The sequence below is a fragment of the Anopheles nili genome, chromosome 3 (assembly GCF_943737925.1).
Source record: "Anopheles nili chromosome 3, idAnoNiliSN_F5_01, whole genome shotgun sequence".
In the NCBI taxonomy this organism is placed as follows: domain Eukaryota; kingdom Metazoa; phylum Arthropoda; class Insecta; order Diptera; family Culicidae; genus Anopheles; species Anopheles nili.
In genome coordinates, this window is record NC_071292.1 from 22,134,976 (window position 1) to 22,159,159 (window position 24,184).

General features: G+C 47.1%; 1 protein-coding gene across 2 annotated transcripts; it reads right to left on the reverse strand.

Annotated features, from left to right (window-relative positions):
* Positions 1-18,056: 18,056 nt before the first annotated feature.
* Positions 18,057-23,956, reverse strand: LOC128727883 (calcitonin gene-related peptide type 1 receptor). Of its 2 annotated transcripts, none has more exons than XM_053821837.1 (10): positions 23,660-23,956; positions 23,159-23,269; positions 22,982-23,088; positions 22,787-22,878; positions 21,835-21,961; positions 21,526-21,752; positions 20,481-20,654; positions 19,954-20,077; positions 19,704-19,826; positions 18,057-18,101 (listed from the first exon to the last, which is right to left on the reverse strand). In XM_053821837.1, exons 1-10 carry the CDS (start codon positions 23,760-23,762, stop codon positions 18,057-18,059), a joined length of 1,233 nt encoding a protein of 410 aa, XP_053677812.1. In that variant the 5' UTR covers positions 23,763-23,956. The 2 variants fall into 2 exon arrangements, with proteins under 2 accessions (XP_053677812.1, XP_053677811.1); XM_053821836.1 differs by having other exon boundaries at positions 18,057-18,116.
* Between the last annotated feature and the right edge of the window lie 228 nt (positions 23,957-24,184).

Consider the following 24,184-nt stretch of genomic DNA (forward strand, 5'->3'; position numbering starts at 1 on the left):
GTGCAAACACCTTCGCACCGTGCAATTAAAGCCCATATGCAACACGACGCGGTGCAGCGCAATTCAAGTGCAATTTAAGACACGCACGACAAGTCCGGCCTCATTCGATCAACCCGAACGGGCACGTTCAAGGCAAAAGCACATAAAACAAAGGCGCTAAATATTTATTGGAGTATAATTTAAGGGTAAAATATTGCCCGCACGACAACGGCAATGAGCATTCGTGTCAAACGGTCCTGCTCGTGGTCGGAGAGCGTGAACGAAAGGATGCAGTGTATGAAAAAAAAAAATGTATAAAAAAACTGCGGATTCATCCCAACGCCAAACGGCGCGCAAATCACACGAACGCGGGACGCGCCCTTAAGGGCATGATTGTTTTCGCGGAGCAAGAATCGGTTCTGAAAGGTAATAATCATATTATATCCATCTTTTTCTTAGCCCGTCCAACGCAGAGGTCAGCCCACGACCGCGGTGCCCATTATAGGAGCGAACAGGTACGCTCCATTACGGGTATTATCGGGAACAATTTTAAGTATTCGCCCGCGCCCAGGGTCCGGTCCTGTCTGTAATGGTTTTTTATCTTCCCATCCCGGATTCCGATGCAAAATTACAGAAACTACTTTGCGCGCCAGCAGCGCTTTCGGTGCGGGTTTGGTTGGCGAGGCATGGATAAATAGAAACGGCCACACAGGTTCCTGTGTCGGGTGGGAGATTTTTCTCCTCGATTTTCTTCCTTCTCTTTGGGCGCTCTCTCTCTCTCTTTCTTTCTTTTCCTCTGCATGATTCTATTACATGAGCCTGTGCAGGATCTTGCTGCATCACGGCCCTGCAAAAGAGCCCTTTTTCCGATTGATTGGCGTGCGGTTTTGCAAGTCGATGTGGAATCTTCTCACCGTCGCAAGTTGCATTCCTTTTCTCTTCGTGGACCGCTGCGAGAAGCGCATCCTCAGCCCGATCGGACGTTTTGATCAAATTCCATCGCAAGCAAATCCCTTCCGGCGGATAGGCCTTGATTTGCGTCCCGAAATCGATCCTGGTTCCCGTGCGTATGCTTGTGTTAAAAGCACGCGGAGAAAATAGCTTAAAAATGCACACCCGCAAGAATGAAAATAATAACAATATTGCACTGAAGAGCCGTTGGCTTTAGCTCGAGATTATGGGCTTGCTAGTCCCGGGGGATACGTTCGTGATGCTTGGTCCCTGATTGCTGGGCGGCGTGGAAGGATCAAGGGCATTGATGTGCTCGATCGATTAGGAATGAGAAGAGCCCGATTTGGCGTAATCATTGTACAGCGTGACCGGTCAGGTTTAAACGGCGGTATGTTGCCACAGGCTCGATAAATGCGTTAGCTCTTTCGATCGAATTGATAAATAAAGAGCGGGTGAAATGATCACTTCATATGAAGCGCAGGAGTTCGCTACAACCAACAAAGTAGCAAAATGGATTGCACCTGTTACCGGTTTTTACAAACGGGTACGTTCTTAATGCTTTTAAATCGATTTAAAATTCAATTATGTTGAAACATTCGATGAAGCCTTTCGGTTTCGTTACCGAGACGGCAATGAGTTATGTGAAAGTCTTAATAATGAATTATTCATCCAGAACTCGCTTCCAAAACGTGTTTTTCGCGGCTCGACCGGCGCTTGATGTCCCTGGTTTACGCCCAGCCGAGCAGCAGCGAAACATATTAACTATTTACTGCGCGCCGCATTTAGCGCGCATCATTTGCATCACTTACCCTCATTAGTGTGATTTATCCTGGCCGCTGTGTGCCCCAAACGTCCGTTGTGAATCGCCTTTCACCCGTCGAGCAGCCTTTCGTGCCCGATGCGCTAGCGATGCAATTACTTAATGCGCTCGTGCATCTATTTTTCACCACCTAACGAACGCCACCGCATCCGTGGAGCGGAAATAGATTTAGAATCGATTCGCGTGCAGCGGCCCAGCCAGTCTGGAACCGGCCACAAACCGGCGTGTTGTTGTGCGTCGGCCGTCTTCACGGGATGGGTGCGCACATTTTTCACACTAATAACATCATTTGTTAGAACGCAACGCACCGGAAAGCCACCGCACGAAGCAGAGCGGCGATGAATCGCTTTGCCGTTCTCGAAACGCCTTCCCTGCTCGGTGTTGGGAAGGATCCAGAGAGGCACGTTCCCCTTTGGGCTGTTATTTGTTAGCACGACCAAGCACTGCAACATACACACTGCACTCACTTAACGGACCGGTAATGCACGTCCCAGCTGGAATTCATGCACGTCACGCCACTACACTGTGATCTTGCGTTGATCTTTATACTCGAGGTGCACTAGATCGATGTCAGTACGTGTCATGGGTTAGAGCGGTGTAAAAGAGCATATGTCTGATAGGAGAAGAGGTTTGTTGTGACGCTGGGCGTATCCTACATCTGCATATTATGAGAGGAGAATTACCACACTGGAACGAGACGGTAGAATTTTTTTTCCTGATTGAAGAGCGTTATTATTAGCGGCTTGGTGGAGATTCTAAAAATAAAAGGTAGCTTTCTAGCCGAAGCCTTTCCAAAATGGCATTTCTTTCACACTTGCACTTTTAACGAAGATTATCTCTATGTCCGTGTGCGTTAGGATACTATATATTTCCCAGACAACCACCGGAATCTTGGGCCCAAATCAGTGGGTTTAAATCTTGTACCATGTTTGTCCGATCAAGGAGATAATCAACCGCCAGCGCAATCCCCAACGAACGTGCGACATCTTCGAAGTTCCAGGAGAGGGAAAAAACCTGTCAACTGTTTTGATGTATTGTCCACCGATGGACCGTCCGCCGAGACCAACCCCATTCATCAAGATACATTCACAGGGCCGACACCTCGCGAACGGGCCGAAAAAGTGTATACGATCCGAATCGTAGGTGAGCAGGTTAACCGAAGTTTTGCCGAAACTAGCCGGATGGTCGGACACTAGTGCTTGAACTGGAGCACATGTCCGCGACCACATGTCACGGTGAGGCACCCGGTGTGGTTGATTGATTAGGCCGGTTCCCAACGCTCCAGGTAACATGACACCCCGTTTGATTCGAGTTTTTTTTCGGAATTCTTAGAATTCGTCCCCCATGAGAGGCGGTGTTTGACTTTTTCGAAACGTCGCCGCATTGTTTCAGCTTGGAAGGATTGTTTTACGTCCGTCAGCGGGTTTAGCGAGAGGTTTCGAGGGAATGAAACATTCCCAAGCGCGGGAATCGTTGAATGCAGGTGACATTTCATAGCCGTGCGTTCGAAAGACCCTTTAAAGTATTCGATTCTTACCCGCAGGGGGGCTCTTGATTGATTGTAAACTAGAGGTTTTAATTTCCAAATGCACTCCTTTACGAATGAAAGTGAAACGGTTGTCCTTAAATGGTCCGACAAATTTTGGAGGGACACAAATCCGCAACGTTAAACAAACCATCGCCCAATATCATGACGAAATAAGTCGCTCAAGCGTTTCGCTTTGGCGATCGACCCACGATCCTCGCTTGCTGGAGGTGGACACAAATCCGCTTAGCCGGCTTCGTTTGCCCGGCACGACGTAACCGAGAAGGTATGAGCGCAGTGGTTCTTCCTTCGTTCATAACTAATTCGACGATTGACAGCTCTTGCTGGCTCCTCGTTTGGCGCGTCATCCGTCCGGCCAGGTGCGCTGATTGCGTTGTCCTAGCGTAGGCCCTATTGGCGTATGCGCCAGTGTGTTTACTGTCACTTGTTATTAAATCTTATGACGGATCCGATGATAGACTCGACCCGGTTCAGTCCCGTGACAATGAGGCGTGACGGAGTATTGAAAAGGTTTTGTTCGACGACTGCGACGATCTACGTTATCGCCATCCTTTTTGATTGCAAGCGATGGGAATTTCGAGCTACTGGCATCGATTGCTGGATGTTTGCTGAGCGTAAGAAAATCCTCCTATGAAGCTAATAGGTCTGTTTTTGTTGTTGTTTGTTGTATGTTTATGAATATTCCCTCTCCATAGCAATATCGTAAATATGAATGTTTGTTTTGGTTTGAGCCTTTTCTCGAAAGCCGTTTGATTACCGCCTGATAGCTCCAATCAAAACCCCTCATAACTGTTTTCAAATTTATCGCGGCGTTAGAACAGCTGGCACCAGAATTCTGCCTTTGGTTAATTTGGAGATTTGAAATAGCCCCATCGTACCTCCGCTGTGACTCCCTTTTCGAGGGCGCATCCTTTGTGGCAGCTCTTCACCCATTAGCACCAACAATTTATCGACGGCTTCAGTGGTGACGAGATGCCGGGCTGAGCGGTCGGGTTTTTCGTTTAAGGCAACAAATCAAACAAAACCGACCGCTCGCGGTGGGTTCGTCCGGCCAATTAGCTTCCATCACGCGACGGGTGGCGCACAGGTGGAGCTAGATTGGAGGGCATCACGTCGAATCAAACAATCATCAGTATTGCTGTTCCGCTGATAGCACCGTGGGTATCGCACCGGGTACGGCATGAACAGACGTTTGGCTTTTTTTTTCCATGTCCGCTAGATGAAGAAATTCTCTGGACCCAACGACGTCAACCGGGGGTGCCAATTATGGCCATTCGGGAACGCGAAACCCATACGCGGAGCATTTTTCCAGCTCCCGATATAATCCTATGAAGGTGTTTTTTTCTGCTCCATTCGCTTCATCACATGAAAGAGCTGCACGCTGCAGCAAGCGACGAACCGGGCCATGGTAGCCATGGCAACCGTACCGAAACCTTCCACCGATCAGCGCACGCTTATCAAACCTGCCGTTAGAGAGCCGAGGCGGAATGAGCTGCCAATGGACAGATTTGGTGCGTGATAAATGGCAACGGTGATTGATCGTTCGATCGATTTACGGGGCCAAGTTCCCACACCACGAGCTCAGTCCCGTCGCTGGCGGCGAACCAGCTCGCTGGCATGCGACCGGTGACCAGTTTTTATCATCGCTCAATTACCATTCAGATTAAATTATAATCATTTTTCAACACTTTACAGCTCCAAATCCTCTCCCGGGCCTGGCTCGGCGGATGGTGGTTTGCTAATTGATTGTGGGCTTGATATTTCTTTTCTCCCTTCACCCGTTCACCAGAGGGCCGGGAATTGGTGCGGGTCGGCACACCATTAACGGCGTTCACCGCCGTGGAAGGGATTTATGTCTCCGGCCTTTCCCCGGGGGCACGCATTGCAACTCAATTGCATTATGATTAATGTGCTGTGGTACGCTCGCATCGATCGCGGGCAACGGTAGGCACACGCGTCGATCCCTTGCCGGTGAAGGCGCACGCTGTAGTGTTTCGCTTATGCTCGTTCGTCAGCATGCCGTGAAATCGATGATGGAAGAAGCGAGGCAAAAGGGGTCGCATTACAAATCATCTGCTCCCATCTTCACATCGACACACATCCGACGATCGAGCGGTGGAACATCTCTGGAATTCGCGTGCGGGCGCACGCCGCCGTACTGGGCCGTGCTTTGCGTAATACTCGCAGGTAAACACTTTGTAATTATTGTGGGTCTAATGAATTGATAGGGCGGCCCTCCTTGACTGGCCTGCGAACGACGGAAGGATGCCGGATTTGCGACCGAACGGCCAAGCCTCTGCAATTAGCCTACACCGAGGGTAGGATGATTAGATCGCGTCCGCACGGTAAGCGTGTTACGTTGTGCTAACAGCGCTACGCGAGCGAAGGGCCAACCGTTGGGTGTAGAGCCCTTTTTGCGATGGCGGTGGTTAAGGAGATAAGATTTATAAGCCCGATCGAAAGGGAAAATCCATTACGCTAATCGGATTGGATGATTAGAGCGCGGGAAGCCTTCGCAAATGGGTCTGCTCGCTTATGGTTCGTTGACATGCACGGACTATTCGTTTGAGTTAAGCAACAATGTAGCTGCTATTGAGTGGTGCAATAAATCTCAACAGAAGTTTAATATTCTCTCTGAAACGAGAGTCATCTCAAAGCTTGTTTGTATTGTTTAGAAAGAAAATTCAAATATTGTTGTTGAAACGCCTATAAAGTAAAAAAGATAGCAAGCAATAGCTTAAGGATGTAGATCGATGCATAGCTACATGTGATTGTTTGCTTCCTCCCATGGAATGCCTTTTAGAGACATTATCCGGGGGCATTCACTTGTGTAACATATCCTCCACACAAGGCAGGACTGAGGGCACTGCACGTTCCAACTTCGGTTCACTTTTTTCCCCCCACTCAGGTTGAATACACGTTTGTAATTTGCACCAAAACCTGCTGCCTGAGGAGCACGGATCCTCCAACCATGGCGTCCGCTCAACCGCATGCATCCCCGTATCGGCGCATCCGTACGCCGCCACTTATGATTTATGCGCCACGGAGCGTTCACTTTCGCGGGATGATCCCGGTGAGAAAATTCGTTTGCCTCGAAGGCACCACCGTCGATCGAGCGTGTGGGCGGGCTCAATGGCGATCTCGTTGGGGGCTAAAGCGTATTTCGGGGAAGAGGAACCGGCCTGCGGGGAGGTAATTTCATTTATTATTTTCCCATCATAAATTAAGCACGGTCCCGAGGATGGACGCCTTCGACCTCGGGTATGAGCCTCATGTAAAGGGGTTGAGGTTCAGGAACGAGGACGGATGTGCATGTGTTTCTTCTCTTCACTTCGATAGAGATAAGGCGCTAAGGCTTTACACGCGTTAAAATACAACCCCATACACTCACACCATTATGGGGGAAAAAGAAGCACGAGTGCTTCCTTGCAAGAGAGAGAAACGAACGATAAGAAACCGGCGAACCGTACCGTGGTCAACACTCGTCTCGTGATCCATGGTTGACCCTTCGCGCGGGGTCCATCTTGCTCGCGCTAAAACCCTTACTCGGTGGTAGTTTTTCGGTTTTATTTCTACCCCGTTTTATTTTGCACGACCACGAACCGACCCGATGCAGAGGTGGACGATTGTCATTCCTTTCCACCTGGTGGAATGGGTGGGTGGAAAGGGTGGAAGAACACCCGATCGACGGTTTGTCGATTGCAGCAGTCTTCACGGCATGGGAAATGGTTCGAGTGAAAATCCATAAATCACCACCAGCGATGCATGGAGCAGACTGCATCGTGATGTGTGCTTCTCGTCTTTCCCTTGCAGCAGGCGTGACGAACTGGTTGCGGGCGGACAGGGAAATTATTCGATTATGAGTTGATGGCCACAATGGCGTGGAGGAATAATTATAGGGCGCGCGTTTTTTCACCCAAAATTCTCTTTTCCCCAGTACACGAGCAAGATTCCGCTAGCGTGTTTTATCCGTTGTTTGTTGGCCACAAAACACTCAAATTTTGCTCCCTATTCTCGGCTCGCTCGGCTCATTCTTCGAGCACGACCGTACAATATCAGGAATCGTGATTTGTTAAAATTTGCTTCCCCTGAAACCCGGCCGCATGTGGAAAGCCCACGGCAAGGATCTGAAATCTGGATCGCGTATCAGTTACACCGACGAACCGACGCGGCGAATGTCGGTACACATCGCAAGCGTGATGTGTGACGGAGGAGGAATTTTATGGCTGTGCAGCCGCATCACACTAGCAGCAGACAACGGTCAAGCTGACGGTACAAAAAGAAGACCCAAAAGAACAACTATCTCAAACAAGGGCACACTGAAAGCACATGCATACGCTGGGGCAACTGAATGTGTTCCTTTTTTTGTGTTAAACTCCATAAACTCCAAACATCACGTTTGTTGGCGGACTCGCGGAATTCGCTGCCATTTTTCTACACGTTACACTTTTTTCCCTCCACTCGCCGGCAGGCAATGGGTGCGGGAATATTCCGGGTGATAATAAAACTCCGTTTCACATTTTCCTTCACCCGGGTGCCGAGCCGGCTTTGGCACTTCACTCAATTTTTATCCATAAATCTCACAATTTCGCAATTATGTGCTCGTTCGCGAACCGCGCCCCGTTCACAGGACACCAGGCTCCTTGGGCCGCTATGTAGGTGTGTGCCATTTTTATACGTCTTCATACAGGCAGACCTTAAGACCATTTTCCTTCAGCCCTTAGGCATCGAAAACGGCCCATTCTTTGGTGCATGGCTGCAGTTGCGATAAGGCAAAGCCTTCCTTCCGGCACAGGTGCGTTTATTGACGTGGATCGCGATCGATCGGTGCACAACGTCGTATTCCATCAAAAGCCGTTCACTCACTTGATCGATTCGCTCGAACGTCGCCAGAAAGGGTTCACTTCAATTCAACGCTCGCGAACGTACGTACGGAATCACTGGACTAACCGCGGCGAAGGAAAACACACGCAGCTCTTCCGCGCGGTGCAACGTTTGACGATCATCTGATGGGGGCTGCTGTGAGCTCCGATTCCTGACGGCCCGAGAGGTTTTCCAGCGGTCCGTGCTCACGCTCCGTCTTTGCTTGTTTCTATCACGCTCTCTGGGTCGCGCTCTCGCGGGTGCTCTTTGGGGTAGGAAAACAGAGAGATTCGACCGACCAGCTGTTTGGGCAGTTTCATTCTTGACGCGGAGAGTGAGAGAAAACTTGGTTTTTAAGATTAGAAAATTAGAGTCGCGTGTTTTTTCACAGGTTGGAGGAAAATGTACGCCTTTGATAAATTTTGCTACCAGCACTGAGACTAAGGATAACGATTATTTAATTATATTTTCATCAGCCTAATCGAAGTACTTGATCTTCACTCGCGATCGCTTTACAAATCGTCCATCACGACGGGCATTCGAATTGTTATTGCTTACTCGGCAACGCAACTGCCTTATCCGGCGATCTAAGCCCATGTCTTACATTAAATCCTGCTTAGGGGTGCTCTCGAAACCGGCCCCAATCGAGTTGCTAGGAAACCGGATACCGGCGTTCTTGGCAGAATTTCCCTTGCCCTAGGAGCGAAGAAACCCAGAGCGGGGGACAAATTGTGCAGCGAGTCTAAGCTTCCGATTGGCGTTTCCGAGCGCTTTGCGACATGTATTTATCAATCTTGCGTCAAGGAATTGCCGTTCGAGAAGGCAAGAGGTACTGGTTGATTTTTATCTGCCGGTGAGTGATGTTTGCACGTTTCCGAGAACGGATCGAAGAAAACGATTCTTGTGTTCGAATTAAATAAATCTATCGTGAGCATACATGTATGCCATTTGAGTTACATTGGTTTAATCGCCGTGCGATCACTTGTTGCGATGAATATTCTAGCGAGCAAATTAATAAGTAGGAAAACAATTATACGGAATTAATTGAGGAATAGAAAATCTGTGTCATGGCGCTTCTTCTGAAGACGAGAGAGATAAGTTGGTGTATACATAATTTTAATATCTCTCCAAACAGCACTGTGCTATGATAAAAGAAAGCACTTTTATTGCCTTTTTAAGCTTGCAAAAATTTTATTACACATTACCCTAAATGCCATTGCTCAAAGGGAACCGCAAATTTTTATGGCTCTCGCTAGATGAGACACAATGATGCCCAAGTTGAGAACTGAGAGCTACGCTTCCAAATGTAAACCACGCGCGATAACCTTTGAGAGTAATTATGGCACGCCTTTACTTTTTCCCTACCCAGCAGCCCCAAAACGCCGTCCTCAGTCGTTTGAGGTAGTTGATCGTCAAAAAAAAATCACTCATTATTTGGTTTGCCTTTAGTTCCAACAATACTGCGCGCTACAAGAAGCATGAATAATACATGTCCCATATTCAATGCCAACCCTTTTTCGCTAATTAAAAGCAACCGATGTCACATATTCAAAGCCCGCTCGGTGGTCGCCTGTGGCCGTGCTCAAAATCCGCCAATAAATCCATCTGGAATCCCAAAAACGTCACCGTCATCGCGCCGGGAAATGATCGTGCCGAGAGACATTGTTACGCCCGTTCGTTCTCGTTCCCATCGTGCAAGAACGGGGAAACGAGTCCAGGCGTGCAGTAAAACGAAGAAGCGCAAATTTATCCCGCAACAACGGCGAACTTTCAACACATCCCTCACCTGACGGATGGGCGCTCGGTGTGGGTCTGAAATAATACGCGCGTAAATGATAACCGGCACAACACGCGCAGCATGGAGTCCGTCTTCGGACGTGGCTGGACGAGGCGGCAGGTTGAAAAATTAATCCCGCCCGCGGAAATTCACCTCAGTCGGTTCCACGTCGTCCCACGGTGGAGTGATTTTTATCCTCCGGGTGTGTGGTGCGTATTTTTTCTTTTGAAGATTTTTCTCTCTCCTTCCCATGGAAAGCGGTAATGATGGGCCCGATGACGACGAAATTCAGCCACCGCAAACGAACCGTGCCCGGCGGCCCGTGGTGAGATGAATTATTTTGGGGGTGAAATGAATTGAAGTCGATAAAAAGCTGAAGTCGTGAGCGATAAATGCAAACACCGGCCCCGGGAAGGTCAGTGCGAAGTGTCGGCAAAGTGTGTTGGGTGAGTGCAGAAAAAAGCGACGAAGAAAACGGAAATACCCTTAAGACAACTGGCAAACGCTAAGCAAGGTAGCAAGGACGTTAAAAATTTCCATGCAAGACAGGCCCCGGGAATGATCGTCGCTTCCAACGGCTATTGAAACATATATATCTCATCGGAGTATCCAAAACGGCATTGGAATGTAAGAGAGACAGAGAGTGTGTGAGAGAGAGAGAGAGAGAGAGAGAGAAAATTAGAGTTGCAGTATCATTGGGAATAATTTATTGTCGAATTACGCACCGCATTATTGGTATAATTTATGTCCGTGCGCATACATTAGAGTCCGAAGAGCTTCCGAGAGAGGAATCGAGCGCTACCCAAACCGGATGGAAGTGTGATGTTTCGGGTGGATGTTTCACTTTCCGTTCCAATCTTATCCGGTAGCGAACGATAGCGCATGCGTAAGTGTTTTTGTCTCGCAACGGTAATAAGCTTTTAAAAAGGTAGCGCAATAAAGATATGGCTTTCGAATTAGGAATACTTTATTTTGTTTCATGTTTGGTTTACGTGAAGAAGGTGTATTAGACAAAAGTTGTGCCATCTCAAGCAGAACCTTGCCAGGATCGAACGAAACATCGGTAGGTGATAAGCCATCATTTTCACGACACCCTGACAAATCGTGCGTTCGTTCTGGTTGTGTGGTAAACTTTTCTTTCCTGGATGAGAATCGACCTGCTGTACGGTCACCTCGAACACCGCACAATGAAAAGCATGAACAACCGCCGGCAAAGCATCGTTGCCCGAGAGCTCGAGAAATTTATTAGCACCCCCAGAGTATCCGTGGATTTTTATTGCTTTCTTGTTCTCGCGATGAATGGGTTCCAGCGCTGTACCGTTGCTTGACGAAGGTGGGACGGCCACTAAACAAACTGTCCACGTTTTTTTTTACACCTACCTCCGTGGTGCGCGGTTGTTGCCGCGTTTTACGCCTGATTTTCGACCACCGACCTAACGAACGATCGCGCGGTGGCCCGTGGACATGATTGTTGGTTTTCGGTACGGCCGGCCGGATAGATTGAAAAATAGAATCCACAATGGAAAAACATAATTATGCTCTCGCGGTTCCCTTGGCCATGACGCGCGTGCTCTTGGGTCTGTACGGCTGAACGGAAGGCCGTTTGCCTGCGATCAGTTGTAGTCTGGAGAGGAAGAAAAAGTGCAAATCACTTACGGTAATAACAGCGCAACCAGGCGCTCGGCAGCCGCCACATTCGGCGATCGGGATTATCGGTATGATGCGTGACAGTCGTAACGCCCACGGTGGAAGGTGTGATGGCCGTACGCCGACGAATAATGGGTAAAATGCAACAATGGGTGCAGGGAATTCGTTCTTATTCTCTCTATCATTTAGGACGCAATTTATCTGTGAATTCTTTTGACAATAAATTTACAAAAAATCATTGCTACACGATTAAAATTGACCTTAGAAATGAAGTACGATATAATGTCCTTCGCATGTTCTTCTAATCAACCAATCAATATGACTATATTGGTTTGATGTATGACCACTTTGCACCGTAAATATCTGGTTGCCATTATTCGGCTGGCAAATTTGTCCAAAACTTAAGCTCATAATCCTTACAGTCCCATCGTTCTACACCGCATTCGATTACCAGGCGGTCACTTCCTAACATCCAGAGGGAGGCAAAAATGACTAATTGGTCTCGCGCGCAGAGTCCGCGAAAGAAGCCCCCAGACAACCACCTGGAGGTTCTTTTGCACGGTCCTCTCTCTATCCAGGTCGAATAAATCAACGGGGAGTCCCTCGTCAAAGATCGAACGGTGAAACCATGGGCAGGTCTCGTCTGCCGATCCACAGCCAGCTCGTCGGCGTGAAAATGGGAATAAATTGTGCGCACGATACATATTTTGACATCCGGAGCAGTGGAGTTGGAATCGCGTGTCGTTCCCGGGGATCCGAGGGAAACCCAATTTTCACGCGCATTATCGCGCACCCAGCGGGAGCTTGTGAAATCATCATTCACCGGCGACACCTGCCGCCGCAGGTGCTTTCCGGTGGCAGCCCAGCTGGTAGCCGGAGTTGACTTTTCTCTTTGGTTAATGTTGTGTTTCCTTCCCTCCGGTAGCATTAGCTACCGTCGGTAATCTGATAACATTGTAAACGCGCGAGCGGAACGGATTCTGGCAAATGGCAATCCGAAACCATGCAACGGAATGCACTTTTAGCCGGTGCAAATGCACTTGGCACTTGGGTCTTTGGTATGCCTCGAAAAACGTCGAATCGGAGCACCTTATCGGAGCTATTTGCTTTTTAAATTAAGGAAAATTTGCACACGAATTTCAATCGACGATCGTGGCTAATGAATTGCCCACGGGAGCGGTGTTTTAATGAACTTTTGCACTCGTATAATCCACGCTACTGGCTCAGCGATTTCGTCTGTTATCGCGCATTCTCGTCAACCAAATGAGTTTCTCCAGCATCCGCACTTCTCTGATGTTGCCTTGAGCTGATCGATATATAATTTCTTGAGGTTATAATTTAGAAAAAAAGCTAATGTCGCTTAGAGGGAGGTTGAGAAAAATGAAGCCTTAAAATTCATAAACCTACATAAGCAAAGCATTAAATTTTCAAATCCCACTGAGGCGGATCTTTAACAAATACCCCTTTTCGTCCAAACGGGTTGAGAGGAGCCAAGCTGATGAGTTTTACGACCGTCGACTAATCGCCACCGCCGCTGATGGATGAGGTGCGATAGCTGACCCGATCCTAACGAACGAGATCGGGTGATCCCGCGCAGGAAGTAGGCGGTTGATGATCGGAAACGGTTCGTATGACATGCAGCGGCAACCTACCGGCGCTGGCAGCGTGAGAAACCGTTTCGATTCAACCGTGACACACTTCGGCACGTTCAATCGGGAGAAACACGTTCGCGAAACAGGTGTTAACACGCTCATCGGGCCGTGTTTGCCGGCTAATGTCTCACTTTTTTGCCCTGGGGGCGATCAACGAGAAGAGTAGAACAGAACGGAAGGTACGGCGGATGGAATAATGACACACTGAGCAGAAGCAAAAAATAAAGAGCGCATCATGAAGGTGCACCTCGGCCCTCTGGGCGGAAGGGTGCACCGAGCGTGCGTGAATATTTATTCCATGTAGATCGAACCGGACGATAATCGTGTCCGCTGTACTGAACGGTGTCGACAGTGCACCTGAACGAATGTGGAATTCATTCATTCGCAGAGCGTTGTGTTGCGTTTTTATGATGTTGTGGTGGTTTTTTTGTTTGGCGCATGCGACCCACCACAAAGAGTATGCAAAACGGATCGTCAGTGGCCCTCCTTATGCGGCTGTACTTTGAATATAGTAGCGTTCTTGTGAGTTTAGTGTATTTTTGTCTGATGTACAACTCTTCATATGTTTCAAGCGGTTCTATTATATGATCAGCAATGGAATATGGTTAAAATGGCCAGCAAATTCTAGGGAATGGTTCTTCTCATTTTCTTGTGGAAATAAAATGGAGTTAACATTCATGCAGGCAAAACAAATGTGAAACAAATGGAGCGTGGTGTAAAGGCAACAGAGAAAGCAGACTTGAAGAATAGAACTTGAACGCATTAACATACAAGAGCTCCGCGAAGCAGTTTGTTTTGAATTAAACGCTACGAAACACCATGAACAGCAGGTAAAAATCTAAATCCATACGAGAGCGCGTCGTTAAACGCGCGTGCTCGCACATGGTTGCATCTATGCGGCGATAATAGAAACGTTCGACGCTTGTCCCGGAATCGAGATAGCATCTGTGGTCGTTTTTAATACACTGGCTTTGATGCGATATATGTTGCTTTCCAGAAACAAAAACGCTGAAAACAAAAGGCCGCCGTATCCCTGGCTGCCATCACTGGTTAGTAGTTGTTTTGTTGGAGCAAATTGATTTAACAACCGTAGGCAGGAAAAAAACAGATGCTTATCGATGGCTCTACGATGTAGCCATGGATCCGCGTGATAAGCTCGGGCGTAAAAGCTTGTATGCTTCTGTTATGTTGCGTATGTTGTCCTTGCGAAGGAATGAAGCATAACTTGCGTGCAAACTTTGTGGGTGCTTGAATGCAATGCTCGGGTTGATGCCCCGGATAAGCTACAGCGCCAACGTACCGCGTATTGCATACCTATTGGGCGTTGAATCGATTACATTTGAAAATAGTAACATATAATTGGGTTTTACAGTTACCTGAGGTAAATATACCGTTTAAGATGTATAAAAATAACGTTAAAATGCATCTTTATTCTTTATTTACTAATATGTGCACAATCTTTGAGACAATATACGATCGAACCATTCAGAAAATTCAAGTGTATGTTGCATCCACCACGTGCGTAGGAAACAAAGGTGGAAAAATCAGCAATTTTACATTACCTTTGATGTTCAGAAATTTACTTTAGAATGAACCACACAAAATACATTCTCCAATACGCTGCATGAAGTAGAACAGGCAAAACGATATAATTAAATCACAGTACCACGTTTAATCGAGTTTAAATTCACTCTTCTCCGGAATGGGTAACAATCTGATTTGCTTTCCGCATGTTTGCGCGAATACATTATCAATCAATTGTGTTGCTTTGGTGTTTCTCGCTAATGGAAACGAAACCCAAACACTAAGGAAGAACAAAGAGGCACACTGATAGAAAAAAAAGAGATAGAAAATTAGAGAGAAAATACGGTTTAAGATAGGAGCTCAATTTTGAACGAAATAATATTTACCGAGATATAATTCGATTCGATTTCATCGCCATATCGAAAACACAGCATGCATTGAACTGCTGAAGCGTGTGATGTGGTCGCTCAATTGATTGATGACACCGGAAGAAGGAATATCGATCGAGCTGGCGGGAGATGGATGAATATCGGCTGAATTTAACTGGCGCAGACGACGCGGCCGCCATGAAATAAGTAATGGCGTCAGTTTCCATATTTACATTGGCAGCAATAATGATTGCCTTCTACAAAATAGTCTTAACTTTTTCGTTCTGAACGGTTTCAGAGCTGTGTGTATGATCGATCAATTGGCTTTGCCAATCTGCTTGAGATTTACGTCAGCCAAATCGTGCTACGTGTCTGAATCTTCAAGCGTGTGTTTGATGAAAAAACACCGCATCTTGCGTTAGTCGTCACCCATGTGTTTGACGCTGTAGAAGAGACCTACCTACAATGACACGATATGTTCTTAGATCGTCAATTTATGTTTGCTTTACAAAATGCCTGTGAAACTTTGTAGGACATTCCCTGATTAGAGTTTCACGCTTTGCCTCCGAACTAATACCATTTTCTTTGACGAGTGCACACAACATCTGGAGTTCTCGTACGGGTACTTTGCGGAGAAAGATATGTGATAGCTCACCGCGCCCTAGTGGCTGACATAATTCCTCCTACACCGCTCAATTTCCTTCCATCTACGCTCGATTAATGCAGCTTGGTTCAGATGGCGGCATCGAAGCTCGGTCTCCGCTTCCTTCCCGCATCGAACTTTGGTGGGCACTCGACGAGAGCGACAAATGTTGTTTTTGCTAAAATGAAACACAAACACACCCCCCAACGACGCAAGCAGGCGAGCTGTTATCCTCGTGAATCGTTTTTAATGTGGCGACACAATGGAAAACAAATACGTCTCCATGGGTTTCCTGCTCTACTGCGTTTCCAAACCCGGCCCGGAAAGGCTACCCGTGGAGACCGTTGTTTAATCGGCTCTGTTTCGAGGGGAAGCCATCCATATCTCCGGCTTTGCTGCGGGACTGATGACAGCAGTGACGCATCATGTTTCCTTCTCGCAATCGCAGGTGGTGCTCGGCCGCACCGCGAATCATGGTTGGAACAGCTAGCTCAAAAGCTTAGCACCAATTAAGCTGTGGTAGCTCAAACACCGAGTTGGCTGATAGTCGAATAGTACGGATAGTTAACAACGCCAAACATTCAATCCGGCTGCGTTATTGACGAATTTCAATGTAATTGGAATGCGATATGACAGAAAGCATTGTTACAATGTCGCTGCATTTGCTGCAAGGAGAAGTACCATTTTTGGAGTGGGTTTGCAGAATCCTACGTTTTGGAATGCTCAACAGGATTGTTTGATGGCATTTCAGACATTGGCATCTATTCCTGTAACAGTATTTAACATCAAAGAGATGCTCAATATTCCCCCACCTACGAGTAACTGGGCGTCTCCATCAAATACCAGGCGTCTCCATTGCGGAAACTAACTCATCACTGGGTTGAGTTAGAACTATGCATACAGCAGAATTTAATCATCGCTTTCGGTGTACACACATTATTATGTATTTAGCTGGATTTTTTTTTTTTTGAATTTTACTTCATACCATTCAAGCACAATCAGTTATTATGAACAAGTGTTTTATTTTCTTCTTTTATTATAATTTCGGCGCACAATTACAACGATTGAGAATGTGAAAAACTTTCGCGACGCACGAACGACGGCTGACAGTGACGATTAACACCAGTGGGTTTAAATAGTTACTTATTTTTCCTTTGTTCTTCCGCCAATGGAATCTTTGCTACTACGTTACTATTCTGTGGAAACGTTCATTGAATGTGTACGATTTGTGGAGCGTTTGCTTCGCTTAACGCTTTGCGTTTTCTTCTTTGACCTACTCTACCATTAATTCTATCGCCCATTCGAACATTGTTCGAGAATATCGCATTAAGTGTGTGTGAGTGTGTGTGTTTACAAGGGTTTCCCCAAGACGGAGAGCTAATTGGACACTTCCTTTTTCTAGCTCTTTTACACCATCGTTGTGTAAGCCACGTCTCAGTCGCCTACATTATTGGACAGTGTCTGCTTCTAAACTTTAACGTGCAGAAGTACATCACCTATCGGGGTTTGGGATTGGGTTTCGAAAAGCCTCGAACGGGTGTAAAACTTAACCGAAAAGAATAAGGAAACCGCTTTTAAAATATCTACAGGTGGTTCTGTGCACCGTGGGTAGTGTGTTTTTTTTAACTATATCTCTTTAAACATTCTTTTTGCAACCGTTCCTTAAAAGGGTACAGATGTCAGCTCATGGGATAGTTTTTTGTTGGTTAGTTTGTTTGTTTTTGGCCGTACGCGTTCCATTCACAGCAACTTAAACCTACACATACAGGATCCATTTAAAGCTAGTAATGAACCGATCGCAACCGATGCAGTTGCCTGCTTCTCTCAGCATCCCTACAAGATCTCATCCGCGGGGGCACCGGCATCGACGACATCGTCGTCGTCGTTGTCGGGGAAATTGCGCTCACCTGTCGCATAGCAACCGTTGAGCGGAGCCGAACCCGTCCAGTGGCCGTTTTTGACGTCCGGAATCGGGCGTAGATCGGCTACCGGTTCCGGCCGGAAGTGCACCCTTTGCGTGGTCGCACTCGCGGTATCGGTGGTCGTTGTAGCGGTGACACGAGCGGCGGATGTGGTAAAATCAGTGTCCCGGGCCTTTGGTGAGGAACATTGGTCGCGGCCGTCACGATCGAATGGGCGCGAAGTTGTGCTGGCGACGGGTGGGAGTGGCGGTTCCGGAGATGATGGCAACAGCGACCGCTTCCGGTGGCGACTGCCACCACTGCTGCGGTTACTGTTCGGCTTCCGGGCGGACTTGGCCGTGCCGCAGTCGGAGTACTCGTTTAGTCAAACTTTCTCCTCTCCTGGCACCGGTGGACCGCAACGGACGAACTGCAAGGTGACCGGCTGTGATTAGAATTGGGGATTTATTTTACATTCGGACAATACAGACGAACACAAAGCAACAGAGAAGAAGATAAAGAGAATGATAAAGTAGTGAGAGAAAAGGAGTGAGCAAACAGTGAGCAAGAACGGGAGCTAGAATGGAGAAGCTTGAGAGATAATGGAGAGAGACAGTGCAAAAGTATATCGCTGGAAAGTTGGTGTTTTGGATAGTATTGGAGGAAAGTTTCAGAAGAACAGGGAATCACATGTGCAACAGGTGAGTAAGTAATTTGAAACAAGCATTAAAAACGGAGCAAATAAAAAACAAACATGATAGCGAAACATCATACAATAAATAGTTAAATTTGAATAAGGAAAACAAAATGTAGCAACGGTTTTTAAACACATATATAACCTTACGAGGGAGATAAATAAATTTAGCTGAAAACCATACAACAAAAAAATCAACACCACTTTTCCATACGACTGGATCTTGTGGGACTTTGAGTTTTATTCAAACAAAGTCAAATCAAGAGCAAGCTAGGGAAAGCTTAGGCGTTAGATGACATTTCATGGTGATTGGAAAAAAAGGCAAACCAGTAGAGGAAAAATGGAGCAAAGAAAAATACGGTACTTGCATTGCAATTTACTTAAAAACTCGTCTCAGATATAGCGTAGGACTGAAAGTACAGGACGAAAGAAGAAAATAGAGAAGAAATGCGGGAGAAAAAGAGAAAGAGAGAGAGAGAAAATGAGCCAGAAAAAGTGTGCCTGTGTGTGATATTCTGTGAATGAATCTACAAATGCACACCAACGCGCGCACACATACACATGCATCTGCAAATTCACTCACAGTCACACGCATACACACATCCACACAAACGAACAAGGATAGGGAATGGTCAACTAGAAGCTTTAGTTTAGTCTCCGGGTGTGGATAGTGGATCCGCAGAAGGAAGGGAAAAGCAACCGATAAGGAAAGTAAGTGGCGCCTTCTGTTTATCTTCCCTAATCCAGCACTATCGTTTGCAATGCACCGACACCGGGGTGCTTGGATGCGTGCAGGTACGTCATTGCACTAGCACTCGCTTGAAGTAGGCCACGAGACGACCGTTAGCCAAAGGGGAATTAGATTTCACCTAGCGCCTGAGAACATCGTGTTAAGCTTTGATTTAACAGGCAGTCCAAGGGCAAGATCGACCAACAGGTGGAATGCGAAGGTAGGACATGTAAACGAGGTGCGCAAAAGCGGTGTCAGGGTCGGTACCGGTTGCGGATGATAAGCGTGTTTGTTGCTGGCACAAGATACCTACGGGGATTGGCGAACGGTTTTGCAAGCGATGCAGGATTCATCGGAAAGGAACTCGCGCTTCAGCGTGCCCTTTAAGGCAATGATGAGTCGTAGAATGCACCGATAACGAGTGCAAGCCACGGCAACCGGCTCCTTTCCGATGACTCTTGTCAATTCCTGCGCACAGGTTTTGCCGATGCATTTTTTTTTTGCCAAGTACAGGTGCAAAAGCGGAGGAGGATTTTGTAGTGCCGAAACAAAAAATAACAAACAAACGGCGAGCAAAACGGCCATTCTGAAGCCGGCAGCATACTTACGGACACTTGCGTCGCGGTGTAGGAGTTGGCGCGGGTGCGCAGGAACACGGTACGCCATTTGCGTTTTACTTGTGCGATCACCTCGCCGTTCAGGAAGCAGAACAGAACTGCCACGAACAAGCCCTATGGTGCCCCGGTGTTGTGGCCGCAACGGGAAGGTAAACACGTTAATCTCTGAGCATTTTTTGTTTGTTTTCATTTTTTTCGTGAGCTATGAGGACACGCCGTCTTAGTAAAAGAGAGTCCCTACCTGAAAGGAGGAGGTGCAAGCGAGCATCGTTTCGTACGTCCGCTCGTACGGATGTCCATGATCTGGACGGAACGGTGTCAGCATGTACTGGAGACCTAGCAGCGGCACAAGCAGAAGCGTTGCCCTAGAGTGAGAAATTTCTCATTTATTTAACTTTTTTTTTACGTACGGAAGTTGGCAACTTTTTGTTACGGCTAAAACGGAACTTAATTAAGCGAAAAACGAAACAGTTTCCCAGTAAACCCGAAGCGTTTAGAGCTTTCTAAAGTCTGCTTCATGCCAAGCTGTGGTGCACCCCGGTGGGAAAACTTAATTCATACATTCCCTTTGAAAATCCATTGCTGTTGAAAATGTGTAACCATGAAACGAAACCCAAACACACGCCCACAAAAGAAACCGGATGCCAGCCGGACTCCGAGTGGAGCGGAACACATGAAACCTCAAAAAATGGCAAATAAATAACGAACTAACAAAACAGCAACCCGGAACGGCTTGATTCCCTACGCCCTTGGGGCTCGTGTACCTACCGAAAGGCTTGCAGAATCGTCCTCGAGGGGCCCGCTCCGTGCGGTCCGGCGGGAGCCTTTAGCTTCAGCAGCAACACTCGCATGATGTTGAACAAAAACACGAGATTCAGCAGCATCGAAATGCAGACCGGTCCGACGAACACCTTGTTGAAGGAGCTATCGTTCATCCAGCATCTACCCACGGCAACAGGTGTAGTAAAAAAGCGGAAACGGAAGTATAAAAAAAGGAAACGAAGTACCTGAGATTAGAGGGATTCGAGTAGGGGCGAATGAATAAATGAGAAACCGGGAAATGGTCGAAAGCAGCGCGTGAAAGCACATTTCCATGAGTCATGCTGCAACCAGACATAATGGGTTAAGCGACACAAAAAATATACTCGACCAAAACCGAGTACGTATTGTAGCGTCAAACGGTTATTTTCCATGAGAAGGAACAGGAAAAAACTCATTTCAATGCAACTCTGTCCTGGAGGAGTGAAAAAAGAACCATACAAAAATGCATTTCTAAAATACGCTTCAGTAACGCTCAAAATGCATATAACGCATTATGTCAGTAACAAAGAGCTGCATTTTGACCATTTCAGTAGAATAAGAAATAAAGTAGAATTTACGCTAGCGTTAAGCTACATGCTCGTATAGAATTGAACTCAAAAAAAAACATCCAACAAAATTATTTTGTTTGAAATCAAATTTAAAATATTAAAGAGAAACAGACGCTATACAGCAAAAAACTGAATGCAAAAACCAAAATGCAGTTCCTCCTAGGCGCTACTTTAACTTTGTTTGCATCATCGGCCTAACAATTCAGAAGATAAAATGACTTGAGTATAATGCTGAAAAATCCATAACGATGTTGTCCCGTCGCTTCCGCCGGAGAAAGCCGATAATAAATGCGCATCAATTTCAATGCGCCTGCAAATACGGCTCATAATTGGATCATTGGTGATTGCAGACGCATCAATCGTTCGCCTCCCGTTCGTTCATAATACCATCCAAACGCCACGGGCAGGAAAACTCCCTCCCGATGGTAGTCGATTCTTCTTACTCTATCGTGTCATGCGGAGGGCTGGCATATCCGCGCAGAAACCCGTACAGGACGATAAAGATGGCAGGCGAACCCCAGCCGAGCGCCAGCAGCCATTTGAGCAGCTTCTTCTCGGAGACGAACGCCGACACTAGCACCGTGTGTAGGTAGAAGCCCTCGCACAGCATCCACGAGTAGTTGGTCAGCAGGAAGTAGTGCAACACCAGGTGCAGCGTGATGCAGCCAGCCTGCAACGGGTGAAGAGAAACCAGGGAATCATTAGCCACAACCGGAAGGAGGGTGTCACACGGACGCTAGGGCACAGCTTACACCGCTCTGTTGCAGGACATCGAGATCGGTCAGGACGAGCCGGTACCACAACAGCCACAGGCAGTTGTTGCAGGCGAACGATGCAAACAGGTTCATGTGTAGCGTTATCCGTGCGCACTTCAACGACCTGCAACAACATGGAAGAGCATGAAGGTAGAAAGTGGGTGGCGCATTTGGATGTGTGGGTGAGTTTGCACGGAAGAGCAAAGATGCGATATTGAATTCCGTGCTCAAACGAGGGTTTGTTTTATGGGTTTGCAGGCTCCCGGTGGTGGAAATATTGCCAGGCTCTGACTGAGAAAGCGAAATTAACGATCCTGCCTGGCAGTTGGCGAGGGAAAATTTTAATCATAGTTGGATGATAATAAACAGGTGAATAGGATTAGGCTAATCACAAAGGGTTACATTAATAAAGGTCCGTGTGGGATGTCTCTAAGCGTGAATTGCTTATTTTGCAATGGAGTATTGCCTGCGCAGCGAATTCATTTTGAACGAAGGTAATTTCCCCGGGGAAACCAACCGTGATCGAGTGATTTGAAACAAATAAATCTCAAAATTAACGTTGGGTGAGGAATAGAATTCATAAATCAATTGCTAAGCCTTCAAGTGCTGGTTGAACTGAAATGAAACAAATCGAGTCGAATTCGCACGTTGTGGCCAAAAGTAGGGAATTAAGTGGTAATGCGCAAAATAATACCAGTCACTTTGCTATTTATAATTGGTTGACCTTTTCCTTCACCTTTGTTTGCTTGGTGGTGTTTGCCCTAGGCGTGCCTTCGATGCTCACCACTTGAGCTTCATTACGAACACCACAATGAATGGCCGATCCTTTCGGGTCGAGTAACTTAACCCTAATGAGCGAGAACGAAATTCATCATCTCGACACCAAGTAATCCACCCGGGAGGCGCTCCCAAAAATAAAAACCCCCCAAACGTACGAAAATGAGCTTACCTAAAGTAGCTTAAAATAGCGAGCGACAGCAGAATGGCTATCAGCGAGATGGCGTATCCGGTTTCGTATATTAGGTTCACCTGCCTTCGCCACTGCGAATGGGAGAAAAAGAGAGCGAGAGAGCGAGACAACGCGTTAAGAGGCGTGGGAAAACAAATGCGATTAAAATGGGCACACTCTCGCCGTCGAAGTTACCTCGTAGTCGTCTAGGTTGATGCAGGTTGTGTAGTTCGACCAGCTCTTGTTCGTATGCGGATGCCGGAACCACTCACCGTTCTCTTCGCACGCCTTGTGCGCGAATCCTGTAACGGAGAAAACACTTTAAACAGTGGGAAAACCCCCACGACCAACACGACCGTTCGATCGACTTACTCGTTGGATCGAAACCTGATATGAACGCGGGGCAAAGCGCGTACGCCGAGGTGCCCGCAGCCGTGTCCGGCCAACACAGCCATCCGTCCCATGTCCCGGGGCAGAAGAGTCCTGTCGGAAACGGAAAACGAAAGCATCGAAACGTTGGAAACGCAATATCAGACACCGTGCTTGGGTCAACCGGCGGGATCGTCTCGGGCGATCGATTGTGCGGCAATAATGATTCACCCTTCTAATTAACTATAAATCCAATGATTATGCAGCTGAAGCGGTGCAGCAGTCGTAACCGAACCGAGCGGTTCTAGCGTCCAAGCCAGACCATTGCTGCATCATTAATCAGATAAACTTTTAATTGGATTTTCGCCACAACGCTCGTCCGTTTTCTCTGTTTTTTTTGTTTTGCTTCATCCATTGCTCTGAAGGAGAGTTTTCCTGCATTTCCACCCTTTCTTCTGCATGGCGACGAAAGCACGAAAAAGTGTCCCACTCCATCGCACTTACCCGATATCGTCGTATCGGCGGTTTCATTGAGCGTCTCCAGACACTCGAGCCGTTTTTGTGCGATGACATCCACCGACGCATCGGTCGTCGTACTGAGGGCCATGCTGCTACTGCTGCTACTGCTGCTACTTCTGCGAATGAACGAGACTTGTCTCTTTCGTTTCCGCTTCCTTGGCTAACTATTTTTTGTTCAACTACGAAAGGTGACGCTTGCTTTTTGCCTCGAAATGTGCTTAATCGAATTGGGAGGGAACTATCACTACACTTTACACTAATTTACTGTTTACTTTGTACGTAATGTGCTTTGGCGTGGGTGTGGGATCGCATGTCGATGGAAGCTGTCACGCTGGAATTGAAAGAGAGCGCACGTGAGTCCATTAGTATTCCGTTTGGTTTAGTAACGATTCGATTTCGTTTTGGTTGGATTGTGTGGAGAATGCAAACAGAATCCCAGATAGTTGCTCTTTGACCTTTGCGTATACCCAGTCCGGGGCTGGGTTTATTTTTGTATATTTTATTTCAGTT